This window comes from Castor canadensis, chromosome 7 (genome assembly GCF_047511655.1).
Source record: "Castor canadensis chromosome 7, mCasCan1.hap1v2, whole genome shotgun sequence".
Classification (NCBI taxonomy): domain Eukaryota; kingdom Metazoa; phylum Chordata; class Mammalia; order Rodentia; family Castoridae; genus Castor; species Castor canadensis.
In genome coordinates, this window is record NC_133392.1 from 157,693,709 (window position 1) to 157,706,290 (window position 12,582).

The 12,582-nt window shown below is 44.4% G+C and overlaps 1 protein-coding gene across 5 annotated transcripts in view; it reads right to left on the bottom strand.

The window, feature by feature from the left end:
* Per3 (period circadian regulator 3) overlaps positions 1-11,370 on the bottom strand; it is a 41,673-nt gene extending 30,303 nt beyond the window's left edge. For 2 of the 5 annotated variants that reach the window (XM_074081447.1, XM_074081445.1), the window contains exons 1-7: positions 11,137-11,369; positions 10,689-11,037; positions 10,180-10,325; positions 9,048-9,163; positions 7,651-7,852; positions 4,909-4,957; positions 1,201-1,343 (exon numbers count right to left, since the gene is read on the bottom strand). In XM_074081447.1, coding sequence (XP_073937548.1) covers positions 1,201-1,343; positions 4,909-4,957; positions 7,651-7,852; positions 9,048-9,163; positions 10,180-10,325; positions 10,689-10,837 — 805 coding nt within the window. In that variant the 5' untranslated portion in view covers positions 10,838-11,037; positions 11,137-11,369. Of the gene's footprint in view, positions 1-1,200; positions 1,344-4,908; positions 4,958-7,650; positions 7,853-9,047; positions 9,164-10,179; positions 10,326-10,688 lie in introns of all 5 variants that reach the window. The other 3 variants (XR_012450136.1, XM_020184099.2, XM_074081448.1) reach the window with 3 other exon arrangements.
* Positions 11,371-12,582: the final 1,212 nt, after the last annotated feature.

Genomic DNA, 12,582 nt, shown 5'->3' on the forward strand with positions numbered 1-12,582 from the left:
AAAGTGGATGGAACTGGAGATTATTATGTGCAAGATAAGCCAAATTCAGAAAGACAAACAGTTGCATATTTTTGCTCATATGCTGAATCTAGATCTACAAAAGTTCTGACTGGAGTGAGGGGCGGAGCCGGTGGGAGCAGGGAGGGGGAAGAGATGGCTGCGGGGGTGGACATGATCAAAGTACACTGTGTATGTAAAGAACATAATGAAAGCCACTAGAGACTACTGAAAGTGGGGAGCAGGAAGCGGTAAAGAGTGATGAGGGTTGAATTTGATCAGGATTCATTATATGCATACATGTTAGGTATTACAATGTACAGTTTGTGCTAAAAAATGAAAAATGCAGGTGACAAGTTGAGCATACTGCTAATGTAACATTTGTTTATACGTGATTTCATTCAAAAGAAACCTTAAGTGAATGCATAAAAGGCATCCACTTAATCAGAGCCACTAAGAAATATAAAAAAACACACACACCAATATTTGCTACCTCAGCTCCTACCGTGCTATGAGCCACACTTACTGTAGTTTTGGTGTATTTCTTAGTCATTTATCACGTATAAAACTGTGTTTTTGTCTTTATTAGATTTCTGTCTTTTTCATGTGTCACAGTTTCTGAATGCTGTGCTGCTGGACCCATTTCCCCCCAATAGCCCTATTTTTATTGTACGATTTTCATATAGGATGGTAATTTGTAGGACAGGACGTCATGTTACATAAGAACTGACCGTAATTTCAGGTAGTTCAAGGAAGCTGCCTACATATTTATATATGAATTTAGAAATTTTGTTCTGCTCACAGAAGATACAAACTACAGTCTTTCTCAGAACTTTCAAGACATTTCCAAAAGTTAAAATTCATTCTTATGGCTTCTCTGCAATAATTTCGGTACTCTTTTTTTCATACAAGACAGAACCAAAAGGCCACATGCCAGGTCTCCAGTAGAGAAAGGACTAGACGACTATATAATTTAGGCTTAGACCACGAGGCCATGCTGTCTGTGAAGGAGACAGTTGCATGACAGGTCAAAGTCTGTGGAGAGGCATTAGTAAAAACCAGTAAAAAATGCTTAAGAGTTTAGGAAACAAACTGAAAACTCAAGCAATCCTTTTTGTTGTAGGCCCCCCACTGTCAGGTTTCCCCACATTCCTGAGTGCTGGCATTTCTGTCTCTGTCCATGTGCAGGTCCTCCTGACTCACCTTCGTAGCCAGAGTGAATCTTCTCAACCAGCGTTAGACAGCAAGGCTCTGATTCTGGGTGGACAGAGCTATGCACATGAACCAAGTAGGGGAGGATCCGGAATGGGGAGTAGTGCTTCTCTTGTTCTTTGCCTCTGCCTCCACTGAAGAGATCAAAGATGACTGATCATGATGCACTCAGTTAGTTCACTGTGAAACAGGCTGGGGAAACGTGTCATTGGTAATTCCAGAGACACACATACCCAAATCTAAAATGTTTAAACACATTTGTTTTCCACAGAAGGGGAAGGTTAGCTTAAAATTTTAGCACCCAAGGACAATCACACTCATTTGTGTCACCAAATAAGAGGTTTTATGAAGATCTGCTCAGACCACCATGAGGGACCTCCATGCCCCAAATTCCTAGTCTGACTCCTCCACTTCTGTGAGGAGGGACAGGCATAACAATCTTTCCTCACATATCTACATCAAGTGCCACCAAACAGAAAACTGTCCCCTGCAATCACACCCCCCCCAAAGTCAACTCAGTTATCCCTTTCCACTCCCTCTTTCAAAGAGCGAATTTAGTCTCACAGCTTCAGCTACTGCTTTGGCTGGTGCAGGCACCAGGCCTAAGGTTAAGCAGTCTGTTCTTCAAGGTGCCTGGCTAAGGAAAGAAAATACAGGGGCTAAAAGCCAGCTCTAGCCTGGCCCCTAGGCCCCTGGCACCTCCCTGGTGCCCTGGAAATGGGCATCTCTTTCCAACTCTCACAGAGGATCTCCAGTGCTTGAGAGACAAGCACAAAAGTTTTCACTCCAGCTGCCCAGAGGACACAGCCACTCTGACATGCCCCATCTCTTAGAGTCCACTGTCCAAGAGTGGATTCACGCTCTTGTTTTCTACCAATTGTGCTCTACTCTCCTGTCACCATTTGGATCCGTGATCTCTAAACCAAGGCAGTTTCAGTGCTGCCAGAGATGCATCTGTCCACTCACTGCCTTCCCTCCGTCTCCTCTCCTCCCACCTCTACTCCTAGGACCTTACTTCCTACTTCACTCATTCAGAAGATGGCCTTTTCCTGACCCTTCTACAAACATCCAGGCTGATTCTGTCTGCTTCCTTCCTTTCTATGAGGGACTTTTCCAGGCTTGTCCAGTCAAAGGGTTCTAAGTACCACACACACACACTATGTCCTAAATATCTATCTCTGGCCTGGATGTCTTCCAAAACTAGACTTTCACAGAGTCTCGACTTAGATCTCAAGCTTAACTTGTTTAAAAGTAAGTGCCACATTTTTCCTGCCTCTCTCCAGGAAGCTGCTTTTCCTACAACTTCCTCAACCTCAATAAATGGTAACTCCAGCCAAAAAAACCCCTATTATCCTTGACTCCTTTTACTTCATGTGCCAAATCTAATCCATTAATAAATCCTGGTAAAATATCTAGAATATCCAAATATTTCTCCTCCAGCCCTGCCATGCTGGCTGGGCCTTGTGCCATCCTTCCAGTGCTCCTCCTGCCCTCTTAGTATATTCAGTTGGGCAGCCAGCATAATCCTTCATAATGTAAGTGATGCTTCCCTTCTAAAATATGAAATATCCCAGTTCTGCCTACTGAGAATTCCCAGGACGGTCCTGTAGTAAAAACCATCCCCACTATACGGACCTGGTCCCTGAATATGACTGGCGCTTCTCTCCAGAAGGGACAGGGTGCCCAGAGAAATGACTAACTCTGAGTGTGGTATAAGAAATGACTGTCTTGAGTCTGGGGTTCATATACCTAAAACAAAGGAGGCCATCAAAGATCACACGGGACTCTCACAATGGCACAGGAGCCACCCTAAAGGATCTTTACTGTCCAAAGATGGGACAATTTGAACACCACAAAGATGAATGGAGCTTAACCTTTAAGAAACACATTCTGAAATGCCTACAGAGGAAATGACAGGATAGCAGAGATTTGGTTCAAATAAACTTGGAGAACGGAGGGGAGGAACTGGCGGTAGAACAGGTGGCACAGACTGGCCATGGGTTGAAGTTATTAGAGCTGGGTGGTTAGCACATACTGGTTCATTACACTATTTTCTCTGTTTTTGTATTATGTTAGAAAATTCCCAAAGTAAAAAGTTTTGAAAACAGGTAAGTAACATGAACAAAACACTTCATCCAGAAGGCAAATCTTGCTACAGTCTGGCCCCTGCTTCATCTTCTAACCTCTCTCTTCCCTTCTGCACCTGCCATCCTAGCTTTCTCATTTCTTCTCCTACAGGACAGCCCTGCCCCACCCCAAAGCCTTTGTACTCAGTGTTCCCTCTGCCTGTAACACACTTTCCCAGATCCTTCCTAACTTCCAGTTCTTTGGGCGTCACTCCTTCAGGTCTCTGGCTGCAACCAGGCTTCTTCAAAGAAGGGTTCCACTCTTGCTTAATTGCCACTGACACAGTACTGAAAAGCAGGAGGGCTTTTAAGTAATGTTTATGTTATGGACACACCACCCTCACAAAGGGATTAATGTAGTTCCTGTGAGAGTGGGTTAATTTATGGTGAGAGCTGGTTGTTAAAGTGTCTGGCTCCCTTTGTCCTCTCCTCTCTTGGCACACATCAATTTGCCATTTATCATGATGCCCTTTTGAGAACCTAGCAGATGCTGGCCCCATGCCCTTGGATTCCAGGACAATCACTAGCACAAACCTCTCTCCTTCATAAATTACCCAGTCTTGAGCATTCTGCTATAGCAACATAAAACAGACTAGGATGTCCCTAAGTCCCACAGCAGTCTCCCCACTGCCTCACACCTCTTTCTCTGCTCTGTCTACCTACAACGTATTGCCAGGGGACCCAGGCACGTTTATGTATTACTGGTCCCCTCCCTGTAGAATTTAAGTATTAAAGGGCAAGAACTTTGCTCTGATCCCAGCACTATTAAGTGTCTGGCTCAGATAGGACCCAAAAATATTTATTAACATAATAAAACCAGGCAGCGCTTACCGCATGTCAGGTTTTATTCTAAGACCTTCATAAGCAATTCAGTTGTGAATGACCCACTGGACCAGCATGGCCCTCCCGCCTGCTCATCCTTCCTCAGGGTATCCCTTCCTGTGCATCCAAATACTATCAGCTCAAGTGCCCTCAATTCTATGGATGTCTGATAACCCATTATAAGCATTTTCTCTTCTCTAAAACCTGCAGCAGTTAACACCTTCAATATTAACATTAGCTATCCATTTCAAAAAGTTTCTCTATTTATGTTATAATCAATTTAGAAGACGAAATCAACTATTATTAAAATTTTGGCCAATTTTCTTCTAGTTCACTGTCTCTTTTAAACCCTTCTAATAAATATAAATCTCTTGCTTTCTTTAAAGCTATTAAAAATTCAAAAATTGAAAAAGGGTGGCTGAATGGGGAAACAATTCCAAAAATTAATTTTAGGCAGGACTGAAAAAAAGTAAACAAAACAGGACCCCAAATCACTTTACATGCAGTGATCCTCACAGGCCACTGGGGTTAGCAATTATCTTCCAATCTTTTTTCTTACATTATCTGATTTTCTTATGGATATGTTGTTCTTCTCAATCCACAGAAAAATTCCTGTGAGAAGAATCAGGTCCTTTTTTTTTTTATCCATGACAGAACCTAGCTGAATACGAACCTAGTTGAATCATAAGTGCTGAATAAAAATCACAGAATAATGAATGAACATTTCTGGCCTCTGTAGCCCCTCACTTACCGGATCCTGCAGAAAAAGGATTTCACCGGAGCATATTCATACTGTGATGCTGAAACAGAGACAGTCCGTCACTCTCCATCCTCCCAGGTAGCTCTTTCTCAGTGAAGCAATTTTGCTCCACTACCAAATCAACAACAAGCTGTTTCTTTTAAGAGAGCTGAGCTGCTCTTGATAGAAAATGCACTTGTTACTTGCTTCCTTTCCTATTGCCCCAGCACCTCTCAGACAAAACAGTGAAAGCACCTGCCTCGCACTTTCCTGTAAGGCTGCCTATACCCCTTTCCTTACTCTGTAACTGAGCACACCCAGTTTCAATGTCACCACCAACAATCCTCTGACAACAGTTATTTTGCTGGTAATAGTCTATTCCACTGTTTTAATAGTCTGGACATTCCTCAACAATTGGAAATGTAGACAACCTTCAGCCTTTAGTTCTGTGATGTGTCAATCTGACTGCTCTCCTTCACTTTACACTCTTTCTTTGGATAAATTCCTAAAAGCTGTGATCTAGGGTAAACAGAGCAACCATCATGTATTGCTAGCCCCCAGAAGACTGAACCAGTTTACAGTGCCATTATGTTTTATCCCCTCATGTCAACAGGGTGCAGTGACATCACTCATTCATGAGGGAGCAACTGAGAAACAAATTTGCCTGTTTTCAAGTCAAGAGAGACTAAACTGAACCTCTGTCTAAGAATTGGCTGATTATTTGTATTTCTTCTAGAGACCTCCCTGAATTTACTTTTGGGGCATTTGCGTCAAAAATCCTGTTACGGGAACCATGAAAAGCTGTGAGAAGTTTTAAAGACATATTCTGAAGACTGCATAAACAGTGAGAACCCTAGAAACTGAAATAAAGAGTAAGACCAGGTCTTTGCAGAAAATGGCCCCTACTGTCACGTAAACTTGCTCACAGGAGGCGCCTGAATTCCAACTGCATTTACCACAGGTCCCTGGAGCATCACGAGCAAGATTGTGACCTTCGGGGAAATAAGCCCACAAGGCATTCAATACCTAGGCTGTAAATGTGTCAATTCTTGTTTCTGAAAGTGTTCAAAAGAAACAGCAGTCAGATCCTTCTGAGAGGGTTATACGACCAACATTATGTGAAAACATGTTCTAATGCAGGACCAAAGGCTTACATCAACTGAGCAGCAGCTTCCTGCATTCTCTTATGTTCTCGAAACACAAAGGAAGGAAATGAAGGCAGTAACATGGGCACAGCCTAGAATGGCTGTGGGGCTCACCACCTGCTCTCAGTCAGAGCTGGAATCCTTGAGATTTATATGGCAGAAATACAACATAAGAGTAAAAGAGACGCACGTCTGATCTTCACAGTATAAAATTTCAGGTCCAAAGATACTAACTTCAGGATATATTAAGCTTTTACATGGAAGAGTAATATCATAGCAATCAGTAATGACCAAAGATGAAAGGACTGAAAAGACATTGCACAGGCAACGTAGAAGGAAAAACATGGAAGAACACAAACAATGTATTGTGCCTGTCCTGTTCCTAGTTGTATTCAGCATCAAGAATAGTTCCTGGCCCAAAGTGACTGTTGAGTAAATGTTTATGAAATAAGTGACTAATGAAAGCAGAGAAACAAATGTGGACAAGTAAAGGTTGAAAATGTGTATTTAGGAAAGAGAGTGTTTCTGAAAGATGAGAAAGGGAGAGATGATGCGGCTAGGAGGCAAGGGTGTGAGGCATGTTTTCTACAGCTCATATAAAATTTTCAAACAAGATGGCATGAAGCATTTTGGGAAAAGTTTGACTTTGCTGGGCCAAGCACTGGATTGAAAAATCAGAAAAGACATATACTGAGTTTGCAAAGATGAGAAAGTTGTGCAATCTGCTTTTCAACAATGTAAACACGTTTCAGACTACTGATCTGAACACTTAAAAATGATTTAAGATGTGGCAAATTTTATGTTAAATGGGTTTTTTGCTGTTGTTTCGTTTGAGACAGGGTCTTGTTATGTAGTCCAGGCTGGCCTCCAACTCTTGAGCCTCCTGCTTCAGCCTCCTGAGTGCTGAGACTACAGGCCTGTACCACCATAACCAGTTATTACATGCGGTTTTTGTTTCACTTAACCACAATTTAAAAAATAAGTTCTTTTTCTTTTTAAAAATTAGATAAAAGGGCTTGAGATCAAAGAGAAGGCTAATGTGCATGATATATACTAAGCTCTGTGACATTCCACAAAAAATATGAAGTAAGTAACAAAGGGGGACTTTAAAAAGAAAAAATGAAGTATTCAACAAACATACAGGACTGAATGTCACAAAGAAAACTGTGGAGATGCATCCCCAGTTCAGGTAACAAAGCATTTCACAAGAAAAATAAAGGGAATGGGAACTACATACCAGAATTTTATCTCTAAACTAAGAACCTATTATACAAAGAAGTCATGTCATCATTAAGAGAAGAAACATTTAACTTTATTAACTCAAAGGAAACAGGCTTTGTAGCAATTAAGCTGCTCTACAGTATGCTAGTAATCAAAGTCAATTTATTATATATAGTCTATGAAGTCAGCCTTACTAAATGAGCACACACTTATTGGATCTTTATGCTATTAGAAACACTGAACATGCTGTTCTATTATATCCTGACTTTTAAAAAGAAAGATAGAGCACGTTTTTCATGCCCTAATAGTGTGTTAATTTCTGCACTATTTCTGTAAGAATGAGGCTGATCTTGGGGCAAGAGACAAACAGAAACATTGATCCCATTACCTTTCTGGGTCCAGTAGTTCCAGAAAGGAAGCTGAGCTCGGGCAGTATGTGCGTAGAACACCCTCACGTCTTGAGGGGCAAGCAAGTCAGTGAAGTGAGAAGACTCCAGGAAGTCTTTCTTACAATTCAGGATCAAAGCAGCCTGTTCAGAAATGTGCACTAACCTTCCAGAAAGAAATGAAAACACGGCCACAAAGGTGTCCTAAGAGAAACATGCAAAACAAATGCAGATATTAAGATACTTATTAACAGCATTCCCTGAGTGGTAAATTTTTTCTAGATTTCAACCATAATAACTTGAAACACAAGACATAGCCTACAAAGGCAACAAAACTCTCCAAGAAGCTTTCTTCTGTCAGCTTAATATAAAACCTGCATTGTACCTTCTTGGAAGGTTTGATTCCTATGCTAAAAATGACCACTGGCTCTTTCTACACAGATGACACATACGTGGCACATAAACTTGATTCACTCTCCTTTGCAAAGTGTGCTTTAACCTGGAAGGAAGGTCTTCTCTTTGGCAATGTATTAAGATCATGTGTTAAGACCAAGCTCAAGATTCACTCCTTCAAGGCACTGCCTTTGACAGACCTGGTTACATAAGAATTGCTGCTCCAACTCGTTCTATTAGACACAAATAGAATTTCTTGTAATCAGTCATTGTTTGTGTTTGCTTTCCTTTCTAGCTTTACTGTAAAAATGAGAGGGTAAATGTTTTTGTAAGTCGTTTTTAATCTCCACAACACCTATGACAGCACTGTGCACACAGCAGTTAGATAAATAAGCTGTTTTAACACTACACAGCTCACGCTGCAAGACTGTAATGTCACTGTTACAATTATGCCGAGATCTAAACATCAAATTAAGTAATCTCCACCATATTAATAAAATGTGAGGCTTAATTACTGTCAAGAAGAAGAAATTCAAAACAGATATACTGTTTCACATAAATTTTCACATAAAATGGCAACATCTCAACTCACCTGTTCTACAAAATCCAGTTGTTACAACTTGAAGTGGTAGGGATTGGAACTAAGAATGATAACTAAGAAAATAACAATTTGGAGATGAGAAGAAAATGTAGGAAATTTCTCTGCAGTGTTTGTTTTGTTTCTTTAATCTGAGAGAACTCAGGGATGCTAAGGGGATAGAAGCACCTGACAACCGAAGCAGATAAAACACCATATAGCACACAATGTGCTGCTTCTGGTTTTTAAGACATTTTCTCTGGCAAGGGCGGGAGAAACTACACAGTACCTGTTTTTGCAGTTTTCTCCTTTCTTTATCACCAATTGCTGTTAGTGAAGCTTTTGGTGTTTATGTTTAAAAATTGCAATTAGAGAAGGACCTCAGGAAAAGTCACCTGAGCTGAAATTGCAAAATTCATGAATTCTTACTGTGTTCTTAGAAGTGTGCTCAGAAGCAACAGCAGCCAGCTCCTCCAGGCTGTATACGGTCACATCTGCCTGAGGTGCTCCACGTGGACTGAGAATCTGGAAAAATTCACTGTTTGCTAAGGAACACAGGGAAATAAACAGGTAGTCCAGTGACAATATCTTCAGGAGTCTTTCTTAGCACTATCAAGCTGGCTTATTTTCTTAGGATGAGGACTTCGTGTGTTTTCCTCAAAACCAGATCATTTTCTGCTTGCACATAAAATATTGGTAGTTGTACAAATTTAAGATTGTGAATTTTATGAATTTTGAATCTTGTAGATCACAAGAAGATATATTTCATGTACTAAAACAAATTAATGAAAGCAAATGTTTCAGATACATACACACTTTATGGTGTGTAATCTAGCATTCAGAAATTATATGTCGCAGATGAAGCAGAGGTTTGTGCTAAAGAAAACAGGACTTTATAAAATCCCTTCAGAACAAAAATAAGCAGTTCCTAAATTCTTGATATATCATTACTGCATTTTCAAAGTATGTGCATTACAGAGAAAGGTATTTAGTCAAATATACTTTCCTTCTGTAACCTCCATAGAAGACAATGCTTTCTTTCTTTTATTGTGGTATTGAGGATGAACCCAGGGCCTCACACATGCTTGGCAAGTGCTCTACCACTGAGTTACATCTCTTTTAAAAAGCTAGTTTTCAGAGGGCTTGGCGAAATGGTAGAGTGCCTGCCTAGCAAGCAGGAGGTCCTGAGTTCAATCCCCCAGATACCACCAAAAAAAAAAAAAAAAAAAAAAAAAAAAAAAGCCTGGGGGTTAGGGTTACAGCTCAAGTGCTCCACCAATGCCCAAGGCCCTGTGTTCAATCCCTAGTAAATCCCCTCCCTCTCTAAAAATATGCTTATGCTAAACTCTTAATTCTTGCAACAGAGTAGCAAAATATTGCAGTTACAAAACTATTAGACAAATAATGTTCTCCTGATCTTTCAAATTTGAAAAATTAAGGCACTAATAAAAGCAGTGATAGATTTGCTCGTCTTACACCAAAAGCTCCAACTATCCCTGTGACCAAAACCCCACAGTGTATGAGCAACGCAGCCATCCTATTTTCTCTGCACCTCCTTTACCTTGCACACTGTGTACACAGCGAAGGGCATAGTTTAGGGCGTCTAGGGTGCTTGGTTTACTGTGTCTCTCTGTTGGGAAGTATTTTTTCATCTCTTGGACAACCATTATAAGTTCTTCGGAAACCCTGTTTCGGTCCTGTTGTTCACTGGAAGATAAAAAAAATGAGAAACGATGACAACACCCAACATTCAGGAACTGCATGCTACTCTCTAGTGCGTTCAAGCTCGTCAGGTCGTTCGTTCAGTTCACGGGTTCAGGACTCCTTCCTCCCCCGGCCCTTCTTCACTTCCACTTCAACCTCAGCTCACTTCTGACCTTCTTCCTATACTGCTCTTCTTCAGTGCCCAGATCGTGGCACTCAAATGATCTGAATCTCCCCTGCACTGCCCCCCACCCCGCGGGGTGTGAAATAAGTAACAAAAGACTAAAGAGCCTTAAACCCTGCCTTCCCTTTTCCTGCTCCAGCCAAGGACCACGCATGGGGTGTGGACAGAGGCCCCGCCATCACCTGTGGCTGCTGTTCGCGTATGTCCCCTGCAGCTGGCTCTCCGGGCCCCACCGCTGCTCAGGGTCCTCGCCCCGCACCCCTTCGAGTCCCGGTCCCCCGGGATCGGGACAGTCGCCGAGGGACCCTCCCAGGTCTCCGCGGGGGTCCATCTTGCCGGGCAGCCCTCGGTCCGCCGCCTGCTTCTCGCTCCCTTTGCAGCCAGCGAAGGAAAGTGACTTCACATTTTGGTCCCTGCCATGGGGTTACAGAACGATCGGTCACGACAATCCGCAGTCGCCGGCCGACATCTGAGGGGCACTTTCCCCCTCAGCATTGCCCGTAAAATCTCCTCGGATTCTTCCACTCCAGCCTGGGGGGAGAAGACAAAGGTGACAAGTGACACCTTCAACACGATGCCGGAAGCCGGCTGGCCGCGGTCCCCTGCGCTGCCCTCGGGGAGCGTCCTCACCCCAACCAACTTTCCCACGGTCAGTTCTGGAAAGTCGGCGTGCACCGACGAAAGGGGCCCGGCGGAGGGGGCGACTCAAGAGCGCAGCGTTCCGGGGTCTCCCGGAGGGAGGCAAGGCTCGAGGCGCCAGGGCTGCGCGGACTCGAAGGCTTCCTACAGCGCGGAGCGCTCGCTACCGCCAGCAGCCCGGTGCAGCCCTTGCCTGCCCGCTGACCGCCCCGCTCAGTCTCGAGGCCGGCCGCGTGCGGGGCATCCGCGGGTCCGCACCCCCCGCGCGCCACGGGACCCGGCACCGCCCTCGGGCAATGTGATTGGCCGCTTCAGCCATCTCTGCGCACTCCTATTGGCCTGGGGGCGGGGCCCGAGTGGGGTGGGGGGGAGGGAGTCGGGGTTACATAACCGCCGGCGAGTGGGCGGGGGCGAAGGCTTCAGGACGCGTTACATAACGAGGCGGGGGGGGGGGTGGTCGGGCAGAGGGCAGCGCTGGGCCAATCCCGGTAAGCCGGCGCGTGGGCAGGAGTAACCCGGAGGACACTCGGACCTGGGCCGCGCGAGTCCAGAGCGGGGGTTTGTCCCCCTGGGAGGGAGGGGTCGTGCAACCGGCGGGGCAGTGATAGGGCACAGGAGCTGCCAGTCACGTGGAGACGGGCCCGGGAGGAGGGGTGGGCGGGGCCGGCGCGGCTTCCACGTGAGCGGCTGCGCGGTCGAGAGGCCGAGCGCGGACCACTCGGTTTTCCTGGAGGTGATCGCGGTCACCCAGCCGGCTCGAGGCTGCTGGAGAGGGTCTAGGGGAGGACCCTGGGAAGTCGTAGTGCTTTAGGGTCTCGTTGAGTTCCATTTTCCATCTTTTCTAACCCTCCTTTCCCTCTCGTTAACTCTAGGTGAATGGGGTGTCCCTGGAGGAACCGCGCCACCGAGCACCCCAGGTAAAATCCAACCCGGTTTTCAGAAAGGGAAGGCAACACTTCTCTGGCCTTCCTACAGCTGCAGATTCATTTGGCAACTGGAGGAAGGCAAGTGTACGTAAAAGACGATGGGTTTCAGAAAAGGGAGGTGTTGAGAGCGCCCTTGAAGGAAAGTATGAGAGCTGTTTGGGTGGTGTCTCTGATCTCCCGAAATGAAAAGTTCAGGGCCGAGCCCCACCCCTCTGCTGCCTGATAGATCAAAAATACTAAGTACTTGATGAATGAATGGCAGGAGTTGTATATTAAGGGAGAGGGGAAAAAAGAAAGTGGGTGGTCTTATGTGTTGGACAAACCGCCTACTTTTCCAAGTGATAACACTCCGCAGTGGAGCGCTCTCCTCCCAAGCCGTTTCGTCAGACTGCATTCATTCAGCAAATACTGAGCGCAGACCTGGGCAGTGACGACTGTAATCCCTGGAAACAGAATGATGAACAAAGCTCCCTGCCACGTAGGGGAGTCTGCGTTTTGAAAAAGACGAAAT